This window comes from Staurois parvus, unplaced genomic scaffold (genome assembly GCF_062004578.1).
Source record: "Staurois parvus isolate SC_StPar_1 unplaced genomic scaffold, SC_StPar_1.0 ptg000865l, whole genome shotgun sequence".
Taxonomy (NCBI): domain Eukaryota; kingdom Metazoa; phylum Chordata; class Amphibia; order Anura; family Ranidae; genus Staurois; species Staurois parvus.
The window spans coordinates 438,803-460,413 of NW_028318661.1; the positions used below are offsets into that span (position 1 = coordinate 438,803).

At 44.9% G+C, this 21,611-nt stretch overlaps 1 protein-coding gene across 1 annotated transcript in view; it reads left to right on the plus strand.

The window, feature by feature from the left end:
- The first annotated feature begins 8,344 nt into the window (after positions 1-8,344).
- LOC149443247 (tripartite motif-containing protein 16-like protein) overlaps positions 8,345-21,611 on the plus strand; it is a 47,848-nt gene continuing 34,581 nt past the window's right edge. Inside the window, exon 1 of the mRNA XM_089655717.1 lies at positions 8,345-9,037. Coding sequence (XP_089511843.1) covers positions 8,531-9,037 — 507 coding nt within the window. The 5' untranslated portion in view covers positions 8,345-8,530. The remainder of the gene's footprint in view (positions 9,038-21,611) is intronic.

Consider the following 21,611-nt stretch of genomic DNA (forward strand, 5'->3'; position numbering starts at 1 on the left):
GGCGAGGAAAAACTGAAAGTAAAAGCAGCTACATGTTTGTCAGGAAGGATGTGGCTGTGCTATTAACCCCTCATGATCTTAGCTAGTGTTTGCTTTGTAGCTACGTGAGAATAAAAGCAAAAATGACAAGTTAATGATGTTTCCTAAAAAAAAAAGGGAAAAGAAATAGCCCGTCCTCCTTCTGTAACATCAACATCATGTTGTAACATAATGTCACACTGTAACATTTACTCTTAGTTTTTGTAACCTGTGAGTGTGCCCTTTAAGAAGAAAATGTCAGAGTGTCGTGGGTGTGTCTTAAAAGGGCAGTTTTGACCATTATGATAAAAATAGACGAATTATACTCTATGCAAAATATGTAACTCTTTGAGCTGCATTTTACACTTTGTTTTTTGTTTATTGCATTCAATTTTTTTTTTTGAAAGAAGGTGCCAATTCCAAATAGTAAAGTCAGGGCCTGGACTGAACGAAGCTAAAAGAGAGGGCCAGCATGACTGGGGCTTGCAGACGAGGCGGAGAATGGATTGGGGTGGGAGTATATTCAGGAGGTGGGGGTGGTTACTCACCTGATTGGAGTATTCGAGCTTGAGGGTAGTCTTGCCAGGATGAGGAGAGGGGTTGGGAATTGTCGGAGGTCAGTCGGAGCTTGTGCCAGCATGGGTGTGGTTTCTCCCGCCCTCCCTCTCTGGAGCTGTTTTGTTTTACCATTTGGTTTTTTTGTTTGCTTTGGTTATTGGTTTTGTCCTTTTGTGTTTGTTGTGTTTGTTTTGTGTGGATTTGTTCATTTTGTTTTCTTTTCTTGATCAGCATTTGGTGTCCTGTGGTGTTTGGTTTTCTGTTTTGTCATGGTAGCCGGCAGGGGTCTCTGGGTCTTTGAAGGCGGTGCTGAAGTGATAATTTGGTGGATTATGGGTTGGGCCCATCGTAGGTATGGGTGTTCCTTCCCAATTATAAGGTCATGTTGGTAATGTGGGAGTTCATTGGCTGTATCTGGGACTACGTAACTGTAGTATGTCCCCGAGGTGCTGTAATGGCGGCTGGGGGCCTTTTCCTTGGGTGTCAGATACAGCCGAGTTATTGATGTGAGTAACAGTGCCTTCGAAGACCTTGGACCCGGTTGGGATCATTACTGGCAGTTATTATTTGATTGTACTGTAAGAAGTGTTATGTAAGAGTTAAGTTAAATAAATGGGCTGCTATGGCCGGATTTATACCATTTATTTATTTATTTATCGAGTTTATATAGCGCCAAAGGGTTTGCTCAGCGCTGTACAATAGAGGGGGGACAATACATGAAACAGAACAGTAACATCAAACAGCACACGAGGGGTTAGAGGGCCCTACTCTTTCGAGCGTACAATCTAGGAGGGAGGGGGTAGAGGCACAGGAGGAAACGGCTGTGGGGGATGGAGTGGTAGGAGGAGGGAAGGGCAGCGGCTGTTAGGTGAGGGTGGGGTAGGCTTCCCTGAAGAGGTGGGTTTTCAGGGAGCGCCTGAAGGTGAGGAGGGAAGGTGACAGTCTGATGGATTGGGGTAGTGAGTTCCAGAGGATGGGGGAGGACCTGGAGAAGTCTTGCAGTCGTGCGTGGGAGGAGGAGACCAGGGAGCAAGATAGAAGGAGGTCCTGTGAAGAGCGAAGGGTACGGGTAGGGTGGTACCTGGCAATCAGGTCGGTGAGGTAGTTAGGGGCAGTGTTGTGAATGGCCTTATAGGTCAGGGTGAGCAATTTAAATTTAATGCATTGGGCAATGGGGAGCCAGTGGAGGGAGAGGCAGAGGGGGGTGGCAGAGGTGGAGCGGCTGGTGAGGTGGATGAGTCTGGCCGCTGAGTTCAGGATGGTCTGAAGCGGGGAGAGCCTGCACTGGGGTAGGCCGGTGAGGAGGGAGTTGCAGTAGTCCAGGCGTGAGATAATCAGGGAGTGTACTAGTAGTTTAGTGGTGTCTGGGGTAAGGAAGGAGCGTATCTTGGCGATAAGGAGAGTCACGTGGTTATTTAGGTGGGGAGGGTTGAAGGGGTGGTTGTTTTAAGGATTAGGTGGTAAGTATTAGCCTCGAAATTCTGCATGTCCCTCAGTCATGTGAATAGTAATAGGAAAAGAAAAATGATGGACAACAAATTTAACCCTGGAGCGGTGGGTTTCTTGATCTTGGGTATAAATGTGTAACCATCTGCAAAACGGTTTCTTTTTTTGGTTTTGGATAGTGGAGAGGGATTAGAACCCTTGTGGTGTTTTTTCATTGCTGCCTGTGTCCCCATTAGGGAGTGTAATGGGGTTAGCTCGGCAACGGGTGTGTGTGACCCCCTGGATGAGTTCACAACACAAAACAGGCTCAGCAAAACAGCAGTTTAGCTGAGAAAACAAAGGTGCGGTTTATTTACACTATTTATAAGAGGAAAAACATGAAAACAAAAAGAAACATGAAAGTAAATCCTTGCCAACTTGGCCACTTACTATACACAAAGCTTCCCTCGCTATCAAGTAGGTGCAGCCTTGTGCTGCACCCATTCCCTATCTCCCTGTTATTTAGAGGTTGGCCACACAGGCGTTTGTCTTACCGTACAGACAGATATGAAGCTCGCGCCGCGCCACCCCCCCCCAGTCTACTCAGGCACAAAACTGGTTCCAGGTTGGAGGAACTCTTTATGCCGGGTGGGAAGTTTTATAGAGGCCCTAATGAGCCTACTTGCTTCAGCTGGGCTCATTACCTCACTTCTGAAGGGCTCAGCACTTCCCCCTAGTTCAGGGGTAGACAACCTATAGCTCTTTAGCTGTTGTGGAACTACATTTCCCATGAGGCATTACAAAGATTAGAAAGTGACAGTTACAGCTATGACTTGCAGAGGCATGATGGAGCTTGTAGTCCTGCGGCTCTCAGATTGCCTACCCCTGCCTAGCTGAACAAATCCACATAGAGCCTGAATCTCGGACAAATGTACCTGCCATCCTGGACGCAACCAGGTGATTTTACCTGCCTACTGTCACTGGAGATTCACTCTCTCTGTTTGTCCTGCTTACTGTAATCACTGAGAGTAAAAGTGTGGGAAAATCCCAGATTTTGGGTGGTCTCCAAAACGGGAATAGAGACATGGGTGTAGCAATAGGGGGTCATTGTGACCCTGTGCATTCTCCAGGGGGCCCTTGCAACCTCCTTGTCACACCTAGACTACTAGACCCGATCAGCTGTATTTTCCTGCAACAGCTGAAAGCCTGCTTGTTCTCTTCTCCCTGTATTCAACCTCTGCAGTAAATGCCACACTCACTGCTCTTCCTGTTCCTGTTACTCTTGCTGCCCGGGCCTCCCTGTGTACTCCCCTGGTCCCCTCCACTCCTCTACTGCCAGCTACTGTGGGGGATTTTTAGGATGGAAAGCAAGAAAGGGGTAAATATGTAATTTGGTGGCCCCTTCCTTTTCTGAATGAACACAGTGAGTACTGGTCACTCACTGTGATCATTCATTACTGAAGCATAGTAAACTGTGTTTACTATGCTTCAGTCTGTGAATGAACTGGAAGCCTCTCAGCACAGAGCACTTCACATTCATTCACTGTACAGTACAGCAGAGGTTGCAGAGAAAAGGACTGATTCATCTATATTTTCTTCTCATTCCCTTTCTCTTTCTCAAAAGTAAGACATCAGGGGTCTGGTTAAAACCCTGATAATCCACCAAAGCCCCCCAACGGGGCTCCTAAAAAAAGTATAAGAAATTGTGTAAAAAAAAATTAAATTGTAAAAAATAAAAATAAAATTACTAACACCATCCACTGCCCTACTGACACCACACTCTGCCTTACTGACACTGTCCACTACTCTACTGGCTGACACCACTCACTGCCCTACTGACACAAACCTCTGCCCTACTGACACTGTACACTGTTCTACTGATACCGTTCACTGCCCCACCGACACTATCCACTGCCCGCTGTTCACACATCGTCCACTGCTCCACTGACTAACACTAGCCATTTTTAAAGTAGGCTAAGTTTAAATGTATACAGCAACATGTGTTTTATTATATTATATACAGTATTTTTTCCTTACTGTTTAGTTAGGGCTTACTAGTTAAGGTGGGTGGAAGAGGGATGGGGGATGGGTGGGGGGCAAGTCAGCTTATCCATCGGGGCCCATAAGCTTCAAGTTACACATGTCCTTATTTCCTTTCTGTGTCCCAATAGTAAAACATCAGGGGTCTGTTTAGACCCCTGATATCTCACTAAAGCCGCCAACAGGCTAGCTAAAAAAACCCCCCAAAAAAACCAAACACAATGCTAAATAATAAGTCTCTTTCCTCTCTGAGGAGGGGTCCGTAGTTAGATTGATCTTCAGAGAACATTTGACAGGCAGTAATGAGGCATATTGCCTCCTCACTGCCTGCTCTAACCCCTCACTAGTGTGCTACAAGGCACTTGCAGAGAACTGCTCTTCACTTGAATGGGTCTTATTCAAAGGGGGGGATCGTTTCTGCAATGGCTGCAATGCGTAGCATCGAGACCGTGGCATATATACACTCCTAGCCACTGCCTCTGTTGCTAAAGGTGGTTGGCCCCCCGCAACCTCTTGTGTAAATGAGCCCTAAGAACTTGGACTCCACCAACATAGCAGTCCTGTTGCCTTACTCCAAGTGACTGATCTGAATATTGCTCCTGGATACAGGAAATACACTTCTCAATAACTCCATATCTCCATGCTTGTCCTTTCTCCCGGGGCCCAATTACATCTCTCTCCCATGACTCCAGGCCGAGTCCCTAGGTACCCTGTGCTGTAAGGTCATTCCCAGCATGTTGGGAACCAGGTCCTAGTGAAGGGGCCAAGCATAACACCCCTTCACTACCAGAGTATAAATCACCCTTGCCATGTCAACCATTTCCTGGCTGGTTGGCTGCTTTATCATGTGACAGAAAAACGGTAGTCCTTCGCACTGACAATATAGGCTCCACTGGACAACATTCTGCTTGTTAGACGTCTGTACTGTATCTTCAGCATATGGTTGGTCAGCACTGTCCATGTGACGGTGCTGATCAATCAAAATCCCTCTAGCTCGAACTGTCATCCCTGCAAGGAGCGGAGAGAAAGCGGAAGGGATTTCAAATCTTCACCGTTTTCTCTCCTCTCCTACTACTGAGAATATGGAGCATCTGCTTCCATAGTATACATCCCTACAAGCCCACTCTCCGCTGCGGGAAACTGCCCTGCACCGCTCCTGTGTGAACTCAGGCAATGACAGCATGGGTCCACACAGGATCGGTGGGGAAACCGCATGCAATTTGGACAGGAATCGCATTCCTGTTCAAATCGCATGCTATTCTTTGCAGTGCAGCGTCCTTACATTTTGTATTGACGCAAATCGCACCACAAAGTATCGGTAAACAGTATTGGCGAGTACTTGACTGAAAGTATCGGTACTCATCAGGGGCGTCCCTAGGGTTGGTGTCACCCGGTGCGATAACACTTGGTGACACCCCTTCCGATGATCCCTGCAGAATGGATCAGATCTGCGGATTGAGCATAATGGAGTCCGATCCATTATGCTCCCCAATCCGCAGATTCGATCCATCCTGCGGGGATCGTCTGCATGCAACCTATACGGGGTGACACCGGGCCCGCTCCAGGAAAAGGTAAGTTGTAAAGCAAGCCGACGATCCCCGCAGGATGGATCGAATCTGCGGATTGCGGAGCGTAATGGATCGGATTCCGATTCATTATGCTCAATCCGCAGATCCCATCCATCCTGCGGGGATCGTCGGGTTGCAACCTATATGGGGTGACACCGGAACCGCTCCACGAAAAGGTAAGTTGTAAAGCAAGCCGACGATCCCGGATCCAGGATGGAACGAATCTGCGGATTGGGGAGTGTAATGGATCGGACTCTGATTCATTATGCCCAATCCACAGATCTAGGCATAGGTGTCACCAGGTACGGCACGCACCCCCCGCACCTGCCTAGGGACGCCACTGGTACTTGTAATTACTAATTAAAAAAAGGGTATTGGTGCATCCATAGTTATCAGAGACACTGTATGCCTTTGCAGCATAGATCGTTGATCAGAGCAGTACAATACAATGTTACCATTATGACACTGCACTGCTCTGGTAAATAAAAAAATAAAAACAAAGTCTCATTTACTCTTGCAGTGCATTCCAAAGAAAGAGCGATCCACATTTAGATATCTCTTCAGAGAGCATTAAACAGTTTTAACTAAATGCTGGACAACTGCTGCGTGCAATGTGTGCAGTTGCGACACAGTTACAGCACAGCAGAGAAAATTTCCTGATGTGGCATGTGGAGACCCCTAGCTGAGAAGCAGTTGAGGGGCAGTAAAAATGCGGCTCAACTACAGGGTTTTGTGGCCCCCCCCCAGCTGCAAATGCAAATGAGCCCTAACACACCCACCACACCAGTGCAACTAGTCACAGTGTCCCTTAACCCCGCCACACCAATCTCGGTGTCACCAGCAGGCCTCATTCACACAGGATGTGTCCATGCATACCCTGTTGTGAGGGCTGTACAGGTGTTATGTGCATCCCCGTGCGGCAGTCCCATTGATGTATTAAAGGACACTGCACTGCCACTGCTCTCAATCTGACATCTGAGTGGGTGCAGGGCCTTTAACACAAACAGTTTGAATTCAGTTACACGCAGCCACATGGATGTGAGATCAGGTGCAGAGGTTGTGTCCGTGCAGCGGCTATGTCCCAAATGACATCAATAACACAAATCATAAAAATCCTGGTGCAGTTCTTGGAGATCGTTATAATTCAGCCCCCTGCTGCAGCCTCTGTGTCAGGACCTGGATCACCTTCTGAAGGCATTGTGGTTCCCTGGGTGGAGGATTGCTATTCCACTGTCCACCAGCAGGTGTCTCCCAGCAGACAGCAGACCTCAATAATCAGTTTCCACCTGATTCTGGCTGCTGGGAGGGTATTTAGGTTTTCCCCTACAAAGTGCCTCTTGCTCCAGTGTATTTCTTGTTGCTTCTCCCCGGCATGCTATAACCAGTACCAGGGGCGGACTGACCATTTGAGCACTCGGGCACTGCCCGAGGGCCCAGGGTCAGTAGGGGGCCTATGAAATGCCCCTGGTACCTTTTTTAAAGGCTTTTTTTCGTGTGCTTTGAGTGTGGACAAGGACACAGGTGCCCCATGATCCCCTATTGCCCGGGGGCCCCATGAGTTGTCAGTCCACCCCTGACCTGTACCCTGCTGCCTTGTATCTGCTCTTCCTTATTCCTTAGCCCAGTTTTGGTTCCCCTTCCCCTCTGCTCTCTGTGCCTCCAGTTTTCCCCTGCTTTTCTATGTTCCCTATCTTGTATATATTATTTAAAGTTAGTTGTTAGGCTTTCCATTTGTTAGTTATCAGTCAGATATTCTGTCACTGGGTTTTTGGTTCACTTATATTTTTATATTTGCTGTGTGCTGTTTGGATGGATTTGTTTCACTGTAAATAAATCTCACTTAAGTAGGCCATAAAAGGTTTGAATCGAACCATGTATGGGTACACTGAATGTAACGAAGTTGAGCGATCGATCAACTTGGGTACAACCAGTCTGCCAGATTTTACATGTGATTATCGCCAGAGACTGGTATAGCCACTAGCAATAATCACTGTCTTCACCTGCCACCCCCCCCCCCCCCCAAGTCTCCCTGTCTGGAGAACACAACAGCTCGGCAGGAGGGTTTCCCCTGTCAACACTGTCTGTGTTGATAGGGACTCGTCCGAATTTCTTTCTTGTAACCTGTGGTTGCAGGAAAGAAATTTGGTTCATATATGGTCAGCCTTAAAGCATACACAGTCTGGTCCCAGTTTCCTGAGTGTAGCCCTGCAGATCTGGCCATCTCTGACACTCGGGGGGTAGTGGGGAAGAGACTGAGGAAATGCTTCTTTCTGCCTGCAGCAGACTGATGAAATCATCTCAGCCTAGGCAAAGTCACTGGACTGGGGCTCCAGGATGGCTTTCAATGATGGAAGGTGGAGCCCTTCTGAAAAATAATACTGTTGCTCTATATTGTGACATGTCAGGGATTTATTCATGCTGACTTGCAATGATAATAAAAGGTTCACAAATCAAATAAACATAAAAATGTTGCATATAAAAAAAATACACGCCGCTTTTAAAATATGTTGTGTAAATGCATGTAATTATTTCACATATAAAAATGATTTACTCATTACAAAGGTCACAAAAAGTAACAGTGCTCCTTTAAATTATTTTTTATTTTTGGGGTTTAATAGGAATCCGGTACATACTTCGCATTGTCCTTGCATGCCTGATGTTCACATGACATTCTTGGCTGCTGTCTGAGTATTTATTCACAGTCAGAGATAAAACCAGTAGAGTCTGTTTGCAGGAAGAGAAAGCAATCTGAAGAAGGAGCCTACTCCTCGCTCATTATCTTCCTGCTTTTTCCTTCTTCTGGCACGCAGTTGGTTAAATGCTCCTGGCTGCATTGCTCATTCAGGTGTGGCTTTCTCACAGCCTGCTGCTATCCTGCTGTGGAGTTGGAAACTGCAGAGAAAGTTAAGAGTTCTGTGAACATGGCCGACACTTCCATCAAGCCCGTCTCCAAATGCCAAAGCTGCATAGAAATTTCAACCCTTGCAACCACAGAGGACTCCAAGGTGGTCAAGTATTGTAAAAGCCACTCCGTGACGGAGCTGGGATCATTAAAGGGTATGTCCAATGGCTCTACAGCTGGAACATCAGGTAATGTGCATCTTCCAAGAGACAAAGAGCCTGAGGGAGAGTTAGTTCTTTGTGACTTCTGCTTAGAGGAAAAAGTCAAAGCAGTGAAGACATGCCTTACCTGCATGGTGAACTACTGCACCACCCACCTCAGGCCCCACTTAGACAACCCCAAGCTGCACTCCCATCAGCTGGTGCCCCCTATGAGTGATACCGACTTGCGGACTTGCGCTCTGCACAACAAACCACTGGAACTGTTCTGCAAGTTGGACCTCATGTGTATTTGCGAGGAATGCGCAGAGTGGCAGCATAAAGACCACCAACCGATACCCTGCGCTGAAGCGAAGAAGCAAGTAGAGGTATGTGGAATCCTCATATGAACAATCTATCATAAATCACAGTACAAAATGTATCTTTGGGTAGAGTTTATTTTACAAAACTTTACAACATTTTATTAGGTTTTAACATTTTTGAAAAGATGTACAGAGACATAGGAAGTATACCAGCAGTTTAACTGACAAGAAAGGGACAATAACGGATAACCAATGACATTGATTTTCAGAATACAGTCATTTTTTGAAATCGGAAAGTCGAAAAATCAAGGATAAAGGGAATATCAACTGTACTGTAAATCCCAGTGTGTGAAAGAGTGTTCCCTTTCATGGAACAGTTCAAGGAAGGTAATAATAGGGGAAATTATAGTAATTTAGATCCAAGCTCCACCTTTAAGGTGGGGGGAGAGTATAAATTAGAATGAGGAGTTGAAGCATAAAAGGGGAAAATACAAGAAAAATAGGAAAGAGACTGGCCAGCTTGTGGGTTAAGAGAGGTTGGGGAAGAGCGAGAGAGCCTTGGGATCCAGTTGGCCATACAACGCAGCAAGCATCCCGCAAGTTAAAGTAGAAGTCCACTCAAATACTAACTATACTTAAATCTGCTCCCACCCCTACTCTAACCACCCTGTAAAGGAAAGATGTCTATACTTACCTATTCTGAAGTTGCTTTCCGGTCACATGATCTCTCCAGCGGTAGGCTTCAGTGAAGGGGAGAGATCAGACAACAATGAAGAGCCTGGGCAGTGATGTCACCCATAGTCTATGGGGTATTAGGTTTCGGCTGTCCCTCCACTTCACAGAAGCTGGCACTGGGAGCCAATCATGTGACCGGACCAGAGCACCCTCAGAAAAGGTAAGTATAGACATCTTTCCCTTACAGCATAGGCTTAGAATTGGGGTGGGAGCCAGTTTAAGTATAGTTAGTATTTACAGTGAGAGGAAAGATTGATCGAGGTTCAGGTGGCTATTGTAGTCCAGCCAAAGGGACCATATTTCCAGAAATTTAGGATGAGTGTCATTAAACAGTTAAGTTCTCATGTATCCTAATACCCATCATCCATTGATTAACTTCTGCTAAATAGATTGCTGGTTGCCTCCACACTTTAGCTAGCGTTTGACTGGCTGCAAGAACCATGAAAGCCGCCAGCTTCCATTGATGTTTGGATAGGTCTGACACCAGCCTATGAAGCAGTGCTTCCCAAGGATTCCTAGTCAGATTGGTGTTCAGAACCGCCCTAAGCATATTATAACAACGGATCAAGAATCTACTAGCAATGCGGCAAGGCCACCAAATGTGAATCAAGGTGCTGCATTCTAAACAGCCTCAAAAGCTATTTGGGACAATTTCAGATGACAAACCATCATAAGAGAATTTTATAGGCGTCCTCTTGAGCGAAGATGTTCGGGGAGCACTTTTCTACCACAACCTAAATTTTGTTCCAATTGGCTTGATCCAAACATTCCGAGTCCTTTTCCCATTTATCTAGATATTGGAGGTTTGTTGGGCCCAAAGAATCAATGAGAGCCAAGTACAAGGTAGAACTCATGCCTTTGGAATGAGTCTCTCAAGCAGCGATTTTTGAATTGCGTTCGCTGAATTGGGCAATCTGTGCGGTTCTTAATCAAGCTCTTGTTGTGTCTTATTAATATGTAGCGGAATGTTTCTGTGGGGGGCAATTTCCATTGTTCTCCAAGGTAATTTAAGGACTTTATTTGGATAGAGTTTAAAGTTGAACCCTATCTAAAGCTAGTAGTAGGTCACATTTAAGAAGACTTGTTCTGTATTGCTGAAAACGTTTCACCACTAATCTAAATGGGAACATACCCCAGGGTTTGAAACATACCCCAGCGTTTACACAATGACAACATAAGAATAATTATTATTATTATACAGGATTTATGGCGCCAACAGTTTGCTCAGCGCTTTACAATATAACGGGAGACAATACAGCAACAATACAGTTCAATACAAGAGGGATAGGAGGGCCCTGATCCTGGGAGCTTACAATCTAAGAGGATAATACGCTATATGGCTGAGAGTTGTAGTTAGTAACAAGTGGACTTGTTCTGTATTGTTGGAGATGTTCTGTAGATTCTCCAAGCCACTTCTTTAGTTCTAATCAGTGTATGGACATACCATAGCAATAGTATCCACACAGGTATTACATACATATTAATCCGATAACCCTAGAATGTGTCAAAGCAAATGTTGATTGTCCAAGAACAGGATGGGAGATTTGAAAGTTGTGGAAACACCCTGTTCTAGTTACATAATCCCATCCCATAAATCTGTATAGATGTTATTCATTCAGTTAACTTTAGTTTACGTCTACGGTCCAGTCAAGCCCGACTTTGAAATTGTGCGACTTACATTGAAGTCGCACGATTTCAAAGTCGGAGGACTTCTGATTGCAGGTGCGATTTGCAAGACATCTGACACAGATGTCTATGCAAATCGCATGAAAAGTAGTGCATGTACTATTTTAGAAATTGGTATGGCCCCGACCAAGTCGGAATCGCACCGATTTGACCGCTGTATTTGTGGACAATAGGGTGCGACTTGGCATGTGATTTGCAAGTCGCATGGCATGCAAATCGCATGCCAAGTCGCACCAAGTGTAAGGTGCGAATTATTGTCAAATCATCAGGATAGAAATGTTTCTACCCATTTAGAGTAAGCTGACTGTGCTACCTGTGTGGATATAAACTTTAGGATATCTTCCTGACACTCATTAGAATCGAAGAAATGCCTTTAGAAAAGCTACGTATTGTCTTCGGTATTACAAAACCAGCAAAGACCAGCTGAATGTGAATGATTCCTATTAGGTATACCATGACCTGGATAACTGAGATTTTTGAAAAATAATCTTTTACTGCTATGGTGTACGGTAAAGCTGCTGCTGAAAACCAAGCTGGTACCAAAATGTACAATCTGGTGTAAAATCATAAATTAAAAAAAACTGAACTGCGCAGGAAACTTTAAATAAACTCCTGACATCCTCTGCGACGAAACGCGTAGGGATGGGACTTCCGGTTGTGAAGCGGCTTGGAGCATATGCTGATGCCAGAGTAGTACGGAGCAGTTGCGCTTCCTAAGAGAGCATCAGCAGGTCATTCTGGGTGCCAAGGGGGGGTACCTTATTATGTGAGTGTGACCATTTTTATTGTTCTGGGGCTTAACAAAATAAAGTTATATTGCACTATGGTCTGCTTTTCTATAAATATATGAATATGGAGAACGTTATCCCTATGGTGTCCCGGGAAGCTCTGTGAAGAGCCTTATGATTGGATGGATTTTGTGCAGAATTTTGATTCAGAAGCACTGTTTTTAACCACTTCCCGTCCGGCCAATGTACATAAAGGGCTGGTCGGGGGCAGTGCAGGAGCGGGTGACCGTTTATAAACATCCTCCCGCTTTACTGCCTGTGCGCGCTCCCTGGGAGCACTGATCGCCTTTCGGGAGCTCTGTGTGAGGTCCCGATCATGAGATCACTGATTGGCCAATCAACGATCACATGAAGAGTAGTAAGCAAGATGTCACTTGCTGACATCATTGCTTACTACTAGTGAAATCTGTGAATGATCACAGAGATCACATGGTACAAGGCTATTCACAACAGCCTTGTACTATGTGACAAGCTGTGATCAATCACAGCTCTCACAGTATTTCTCAATGGCTGCAAGAATGTAGTCCTAGAGAAGGAGAAATGATTGCTTTTACAGCCTTTTATGGGTGTAAAAGCAATCAGTGTAAAAAAAAAAAAAAAAACATCACCTCCCACAAGTAGTACAGTGTCACTATGGTGACACTGTAGTGCTAGGGTGACAGTATGTTCTAAAAAAAAAACCCATAAATGATGATATAAATATGTAAAAAATTTAGAAAAATTATAATTTTGGTTAGAAACTAATTTGGGTTATTTTTTTTTTTTTTTTTACTAAAAAGATAGCTGAATACATTTTGGCCAAGATTTATTAAGAAAGATTATTTATTTGCAAAATTATATAAGAAAAACACTTTTTTTTCAAAATGTTTGGACTGTTTCATTTATATAGCAAAAAAATAAAAATCCCAGTGGTGAACAAATACCACCAAAATAAAGTAGTTTTTTTCTGTCTCAAAAAAATGCTAAAAAATTATGGGTAGTGTTGCATGACTGCGCAATTGTCATTCAAAGTGTGATAGCGCTGAAAGTTGAAAATTGACCTGGACAGGAGGGGGGGGGGGGGGAGTGTCTGGACTTGAAGTGGTTAAATTTGATGCGCTTTTTGTATATTTTGCACGTGATATTTGATTCTCTGCACTTTATGAGACTGCACTTTTATCATTTGGTTTATTGGTACATATTGTGTGATTGTGCAGGGTAGCACAGTGGCTAAATGGTTATCTCTTCCGCCTGGTAGTACTCGGGTCACTGGTTTGAATCCCAACCATGGCACCACCTGACTGGAGTTTGCATGTTCTCCCTGTGCCTGCATGGGTTTCCTCTGGGTACTCCGGTTTCCTCCCACACTCCAAAGACATGCTGGTAGGTTAATTGGCTCCTGTCTAAATTGCCCCTAGTATGTGTATGTATGAATGTGAGTTAGAGACCTTAGGTTGTACGCCCCTTGAGGGTTAGGGACCTTAGATTGTACGCCCCTTGAGGGTTAGGGACCTTAGATTGTACGCCCCTTGAGGGTTAGGGACCTTAGATTGTACGCCCCTTGAGGGTTAGGGACCTTAGATTGTACGCCCCTTGAGGGTTAGGGACCTTAGATTGTACGCCCCTTGAGGGTTAGGGACCTTAGATTGTACGTCCCTTGAGGGTTAGGGACCTTAGATTGTACACCCCTTGAGGGTTAGGGACCTTAGATTGTACACCCCTTGAGGGTTAGGGACCTTAGATTGTACACCCCTTGAGGGTTAGGGACCTTAGATTGTATACCCCTTGAGGGTTAGGGACTGATGTGAATGTACAATATATATGTAAAGCGCGGTGTAAATTGATGGCGCTATATAAGTACCTGAAATAAATAATTGTGCACTTTATAATTTACAAATGTGAGTTTATTTAAACTTTTTAGCGCAGCTCATTATTTTTAAATTTTTGAGATAAAAAAAAATACACTTTTGAGAAAAGAGGAAAGGCTCTGTCACAGGATATCTCTCGCTCTGAGGAGTCGTATGTCTGACACATAGATACTTAGTAACAATTGTTTATATAACCGGAACCAAAAATTTCCAGCCCTTCCCAGCCTGGACAGTTCATGGAACGCTTGTAATGAGAGTTATTTATTTGCATGCAGTACAAACATTAAGGCCTCATTCACACAGGACGTTTTACAAACGCTCCTCCTCTTGGCAGCTGCTTTTTGACAAAGGAAAACGCCTGACGCTTGTCAAAATGTCTAACACTTTTATAAGCATTTAGGCGCATTTACAGGTGTCCAGCGCTTGGGCATTAATTCATTTCATTGGCCAGAATAAAAATTTAATTAACGGTCAAGCGCTAAACACGCTTAGCGTTAACAGTTGTTTAGATGCGTTTACACGCGTCAAGTGTTTTTCCTGACAAAACACTGCTGCTCCTGGATGCACTGGCCCTGGGTTTTTGTTTTCCTGCTGGTAAACATTATTGCTACTAAAAGTATATGTGTGCATGGAGGCATAGTATAACTCAGAGGGCCATTTGGAAGCAGTAAAGGAAAGAAAGTCTGATGCCCCTAAAAGTGGATGCAAAAATACCCTGCGTGCATGAGGCCTTAAAGTGTTACTAAACCCTGGACCCTGCATTCACTTTATCCGATCTCCCCGGACCCCGCATTCACTTTATCCGCTCTCCCCGGACCCCGCGTTCACTGTATCCGCTCTCCCCGGACCCCGCGTTCACTGTATCCGCTCTCCCCGGACCCCGCGTTCACTGTATCCGCTCTCCCCGGACCCCGCGTTCACTGTATCCGCTCTCCCCGGACCCCGCGTTCACTGTATCCGCTCTCCCCGGACCCCGCGTTCACTGTATCCGCTCTCCCCGGACCCCGCGTTCACTGTATCCGCTCTCCCCGGACCCCGCGTTCACTGTATCCGCTCTCCCCGGACCCCGCGTTCACTGTATCCGCTCTCCCCGGACCCCGCGTTCACTGTATCCGCTCTCCCCGGACCCCGCGTTCACTGTATCCGCTCTCCCCGGACCCCGCGTTCACTGTATCCGCTCTCCCCGGACCCCGCGTTCACTGTATCCGCTCTCCCCGGACCCCGCGTTCACTGTATCCGCTCTCCCCGGACCCCGCGTTCACTGTATCCGCTCTCCCCGGACCCCGCGTTCACTGTATCCGCTCTCCCCGGACCCCGCGTTCACTGTATCCGCTCTCCCCGGACCCCGCGTTCACTGTATCCGCTCTCCCCGGACCCCGCGTTCACTGTATCCGCTCTCCCCGGACCCCGCGTTCACTGTATCCGCTCTCCCCGGACCCCGCGTTCACTGTATCTGGTCTCTCACAGTACACAGAACATGGCAATGCAATTATTTTAGTAAATATAAACTGCTAAATACCTTTTCTCATCAGCAGTATATAGCAACCTTGTGACTTCTATCAGTGTCCAGCAGAGCACTGGTTACAGCTTGTAGGAGGAGTTTTCATTCTCCCCCGATTGTCCTATGAGGTTGCAGGATCCCTGACCCTCTGCGTGAACTGGCCCTCAGGGATAATGGTAAACAGGATAGGGAGGGTGGATCTCCCTAAGGCCTCATGTACACCACTTTTGGCTTTTTTTGCCAAAGCCTCCAACTTTTCAGAGTTTAGCAGCAGTAGCTTTTAGGGGCAGTTAAATGCTTCCCGACTGCCCTGTAGTAGAAATACTGTTACAGGGCGGCATGGGTGCGCAAAATGACGTGTGTGTGTGTGTGTGTGTGTGTGTGTATATACATGATTTTGCATTTCCCACCATTCACGGCCATGGCTGTCAATCACTGGGCCCCAGCCGGTAATTACTCGCTGGCACCCAGTGATTTACGATGATCACTGGCAGGGAGGAGGACTGTTTTGTTACTAACAGTCCTCCTCACTGTCAGCTCAGGCACACTACACATACTGTACCTCCATTTGTAGATGCTATAACTTTCACGTAAATCAATTAATTTACACGTATTGAGATTTTTTTTTTTTTTTAGCAAAGACATGTTGCAAAAATCATTTTGGTGTAAATTTATGCCGAAATTTTTATTTTATTTTTTATTTTTACTGGACATGTTTAATAGAAAAAGCCAAAAATATTATTTTTTTTCTCAAAATTTTAATTTTTTTTTATTTGCACAAAAAATAAAAAATGCACAGGTGATCAAATACCACCAAAAGAAAGCTCAATTCGTGGGGAAAAAAGGATGTAAATTTCAAGTGGGTGCAGCATTGCGTGACCGCGCAATTGTCCGTTAAAATAACGCAGCGCCGTACCACAAAAAATGGCCTGGTCAGAAAGGGGGGGAATCCTCTGGAGGGTGAGGGGTTAATTATTCCTTTAAGGAGAGGAACATTTTGGCCAAAACATAACAAAAGCGCATGTAAACGCGCCTAATTGCTAGCTGCGTTTAGGGGTTGGGCCTTTATTCATTTCAATGGCAAATACTCTGGCCAATGAAATGAATAAAGTTCCAAGTGCTAAACGCAGCATCACGCCTACGCACGTTTTTTCCACGTTTAGTGTTTTTCTGCTGCCAGTAGAGTTAACATCTACGGCAGTTCCAGGGCACATGTCTCGAAATGGGGGTACAGACATCAATAACAAAAAAAACCTCACGGGGTCCTAGTCCTTCTCTATCCAATAAAAAAAAAAAAAAGGTTTTGCCCTTACTTACACTTTAATGCTGTTGACAAGCTACATTATATATATATATATATATATATACACACACACACACATCTTTTTGTTTTGCCTTCCACTTTAAAATATGCAATCAGAATCATTTGTAGCAATGGCTCAACATAAATTCCAGAACTCAGGACATTATCAGAAGATAAAAAACATTCGCGAAGGATTGACTGCTGAGGTTGTAGGAATGACTTGCTGGACAAGTCCAAACAATGTTTTCAGAATGAAGGCGTCCTCTGGTTCTGCTTGCTCAGTGCATCACATCTGTGAAGTCTTTGAAGCATCTGTATTGTCCCATTGTTGTTACATGAATGCTCATTAAAGATAATTTTCTAAGTAGAACATCCACTTAGTGAGGTAAAGCTGTGTTCACTATAAACACCCAATTATGTGAAGGGCAATTTTTTTTTAGATTCCCCTGCACACAGCTAGGATATTCAAAGTAAGCAAAATAAAAGAGATGCATTTCCACAAAATTTGCATAGCTGTTCACCTTTCACAATTGATATTGGATATTCTCAGACTATATTCTCTGCAGATGTTATTCATTCAAAATACCACATTTTGGCCACTAGATGGCGAAGAAAATCATAATGTGCTCATCAGCTTCATCTAGTGGCCATAATGTGATATTTTCCCAAATTCAAACATTTTTTGTTTTTTTTCTCAAAGAGAAACATTTGATCTGCAGTGAATATAGCCCTTGAACATCTGATTTTGCACCATTTGCACAAAATTAATTTACATAAAGTTTTGATGAATGGACAGCTATGCAAATGGTTTATTATAAAACTTCATAGTGCATCTAAAGTTTTTTTTTTGTTTTGTTTTTTTGTTTTTTGTTTGTCTACTTTATGGTCTTGTTAAAGTGTATGTTATGCCAATTTTTCGTATTCTTGATATGTGTACCATGTATTTGTGTTTAAAAGTATCATGTTCCCTTTGTATTGCTTCCTTTGTGTGACATCCTTGGTGATCCTGCCAGTTCACCTGCTTTTCTGTTTTAAACTGACCACGCCAGGCATGAGAGCACATCCATCCCTGTGTGGTCAGTTTTCTGACTGTGCTGGCAGAGCAGCCTGCCTGTCCTCCAATAGTCAGACTTGTGCTGATATGCCTCCCCCTGCACAACCTTTCACTGGGGAGATGGGTGTGCCACTACTTCTCCTCCCCCACCTCTCTGCCCAATTTTAGTGGCGGGGTGGGGGGCTGTGTGCTGGTGGTGGCACCCAATTTTAGTGCTGGCAGTGGGGGCCAGGGGGGTGCTGGTGGTGGGGGGCACCCAATTATTTTAGTTGTGGGGGTGCCCAATTTTAGAAGTGAGAGGGCTGGGGGGTGAAGGTGATGGTGCAGGTTGCCCAATTTTAGTGACGGTGGCAAGGCCGGGGGTTTGCTTGTGGTAGTGGGGGGTTGCCCAATTTTAGTGGCGAAGGCAAGGCTGGGGGGGGGGGGAGGGTGCTGGTGGGTGCTCAATTTTAGTGGCTGTGGGGCCAGGGGGTGCTGATGGTGGTGGTGGGTACTCAATTATAGTGGCAGTGGCAGGGCCGGGGTGTGCTGGTGGCGGTGGGGGGTGCTCAATTTTAGTGGCGACAGCAGGGCCGGGGGGTGCTGGTGGTGGTGGGGGGTGCTCAATTTTAGTGGCAGCTGTAGCATCTGAAGGGAGGGGGGGTGCTGGTGGTGGCACCCAATTTTGGTGTTGCCTAGGGCAGCAAAAGAGCTAAATATACCACTGCCCCCTGCACCATTGAAGGTGTATTTTAAGATCGATGCAATAAATGCAAACAAAACCCCAAAAAACAGTTGATGCTGCCATATACCTAGTGGGCTGATACCTTCCTGTGAGATGACAAAAGCTGAAATCTCAAAACTATCAGAAACCCATAGCAGCCAATCAGTCAAAGCCTTTCAGGGGTTTGGAGCAATCAGACAATGAAGGAGGATGGTCTGCTTGTTCCTATTGGCTGTTGAAGTTTATTGATTAGTATTTCTTATTCCTCTCTGCAATTATTGGTGTATAAATGAGTTGTACCTGTTCTCGGTATTGTCTCCTGCAGATCTGCCCTCTGATAATAACATGTTTGGAGTAGATACACTTTTCCTTTTTTTGTGCTTTTATGGATGAGGAAGAAACATCATTTTGTTCAGTATATGGCTACATTGTGTTAACGTGTATGTCAAGGCAAAATAAAATATGTAGTGCATCTCTGTAATACAAGCACAATTCGTGGGCTGACAACATGACATTTTTGTGGACCGAGTGGTGTCAGCCCTGCCCAAACTCCTTTGCTGAACTACTCAAACACTTCCACTCTCAGATCTTTATAAGACAAAGGTTAACCATTCTATAGTCCAAGATAGGAAGATCTAGGAGAGCTCATTAAGATCACACAGGAAGAGTGTAAGACTAATAGGGTTGAGATTCTAGGTATTAGTGAGCATTTTGCGGCAGTGATTGGGCCGGAGCGGCCAATTGCCAGGTCTAAACACTTACCCATAGCAGAGCTGTAATGTAAAAAAAAAACCCAGGTAAGCGCTGATATCATCCAACAATGGAGCGCACTCATGGTGGCCTCCTGTAGCAGGAAGGTAGTCAGGGAATGTTGATAGGCGAGGATACATTGTGGAAGGAGTGGGCTATGACTCTGCCCTGAATGATAACTTCTCATGACACCTCAACTGTCACAGCTAAGGCTCCCATCCAGCAAAGGAGGCTACCATCATCCATCTCCTGGAAGAGATGCCAGTCCCTGGGCAGAACAAACCTCTGGAACGTCACATACAGTGATGTGTCCACCCTGGACCTGACGCCATTTCCCTCAGCTGGGTATATGAGCTTCTGCCATGCCTGGGGACAGCCTCCCCAACATGTTGTCTTCTGTTGGTTCTGTGCGCTTCTAAAGTTTTTTTTTTTTTTTTTTTTTTTAATTTTTATTTTTCTGTCCTTGATTTTGAAAGTGCCATAAAGTTGTTTTATGCTAATGAGACTCCTTTTTCTGAGTTTACATTTATTCCCCTATATATCAAAAATCAATCTGAACCATAGGAGTGTCACCAAGGCACTAGAAATGAGCAGTTATTTTAGTAGAATTTGATTTAGCCACAAAAAAAGCGAAATTGCTTTGTTCGAAATATTGCCAAAATTAACCTCCAATGGCAATGTTTAGGAAAATGATCTTAAAAGTTATTCCCTTTTAAAGTTAGGCGTGTGTGGTTTGTTGATAAACCAGGTCATGTGGTCACTCTGAAGGAATCTTCAAGGCAATCACATCTTTGTTTAAAAACAAAAGGTTAGGTTATTGGTAGAGATGAGCGAAGAAATGAAAAATTCGATTCGGCTGATTCGGCAAATTCCAGTGTGAAATTCGATTCGATGCGAATTTCTCCGCTACGAAGATGACTTATTTAAAGGGTTTCTAGGCTTCAGAGAGCCTTTAAATTAGTGCAGAACACTGTACCTTTAATTTAAATGCCCTTGGAGATGAGGAAGGAGAAGGAGAAGGAGAAGGATGAGAAGAAGGAGAAGGAGAAGGATGAGAAGAAGGAGAAGGAGAAGGGTGAGAAGAAGGAGAAGGATGAGAAGAAGGAGAAGGATGAGAAGAAGGAGAAGGAGAAGGATGAGAAGAAGGAGAAGGAGAAGGATGAGAAGAAGGAGAAGGAGAAGGATGAGAAGAAGGAGAAGGATGAGAAGAAGGAGAAGGATGAGAAGGAGAAGGATGAGAAGGAGAAGGATGAGAAGAAGAAGGCTGAGAATAAGGAGAAGGATGAGAAGAAGGAGAAGGAGAAGGATGAGAAGAAGGAGAAGGATGAGAAGAAGGAGAAGGAGAAGGATGAGAAGAAAGAGAAGGATGAGAAGGAGAAGGATGAGAAGAAGAAGGATGAGAAGAAGAAGGATGAGAAGAAGGAAAAGGATGAGAAGAAGAAGGATGAGAAGAAGGAGAAGGATGAGAAGAAGGAGAATGATGAGAAGAAGGAGAAGGATGATAAGAAGGAGAAGGAAGAGAAGAAGGAGAAGGAGAAGGATGAGAAGAAGGAGAAGGATGAGAAGAAGGAGAAGGATGAGAAGAAGGAGAAGGATGAGAAGAAGGAGAAGGATGAGAAGAAGGAGAAGGAGAAGGATGAGAAGAAGGAGAAGGATGAGAAGAAGAAGGATGAGAAGAAGGATGAGAAGAAGGAGGAGAAGGATGAGAAGAAGAAGGATGAGAAGAAGGAGAAGGATGAGAAGAAGGAGAAGGAAGAGAAGAAGGAGAAGGAGAAGGATGAGAAGGAGAAGGATGAGAAGAAGGAGAAGGATGAGAAGAAGGAGAAGGATGAGAAGAAGGAGAAGGAGAAGGATGAGAAGAAGAAGGATGAGAAGAAGGATGAGAAGGATGAGAAGAAGGAGAAGGATGAGAAGAAGGAGAATGATGAGAAGAAGGAGAAGAAGGAGAAGGATGAGAAGAAGGAGAAGGATGAGAAGAAGGAGAAGGATGAGAAGAAGGAGAAGGATGAGAAGAAGGAGAAGGAGAAGGATGAGAAGAAAAAGGATGAGGAGAAGGAGAAGGATGAGAAGAAGGAGAAGGAGAAGGATGAGAAGAAGGAGAAGGATGAGAAGAAGGAGAAGGATGAGAAGAAGGAGAAGGAGAAGGATGAGAAGAAGGAGAAGGAGAAGGATGAGAAGAAGGAGAAGGAGAAGGATGAGAAGAAGGAGAAGGATGAGAAGAAGGAGAAGGATGAGAAGGAGAAGGATGAGAAGGAGAAGGATGAGAAGAAGAA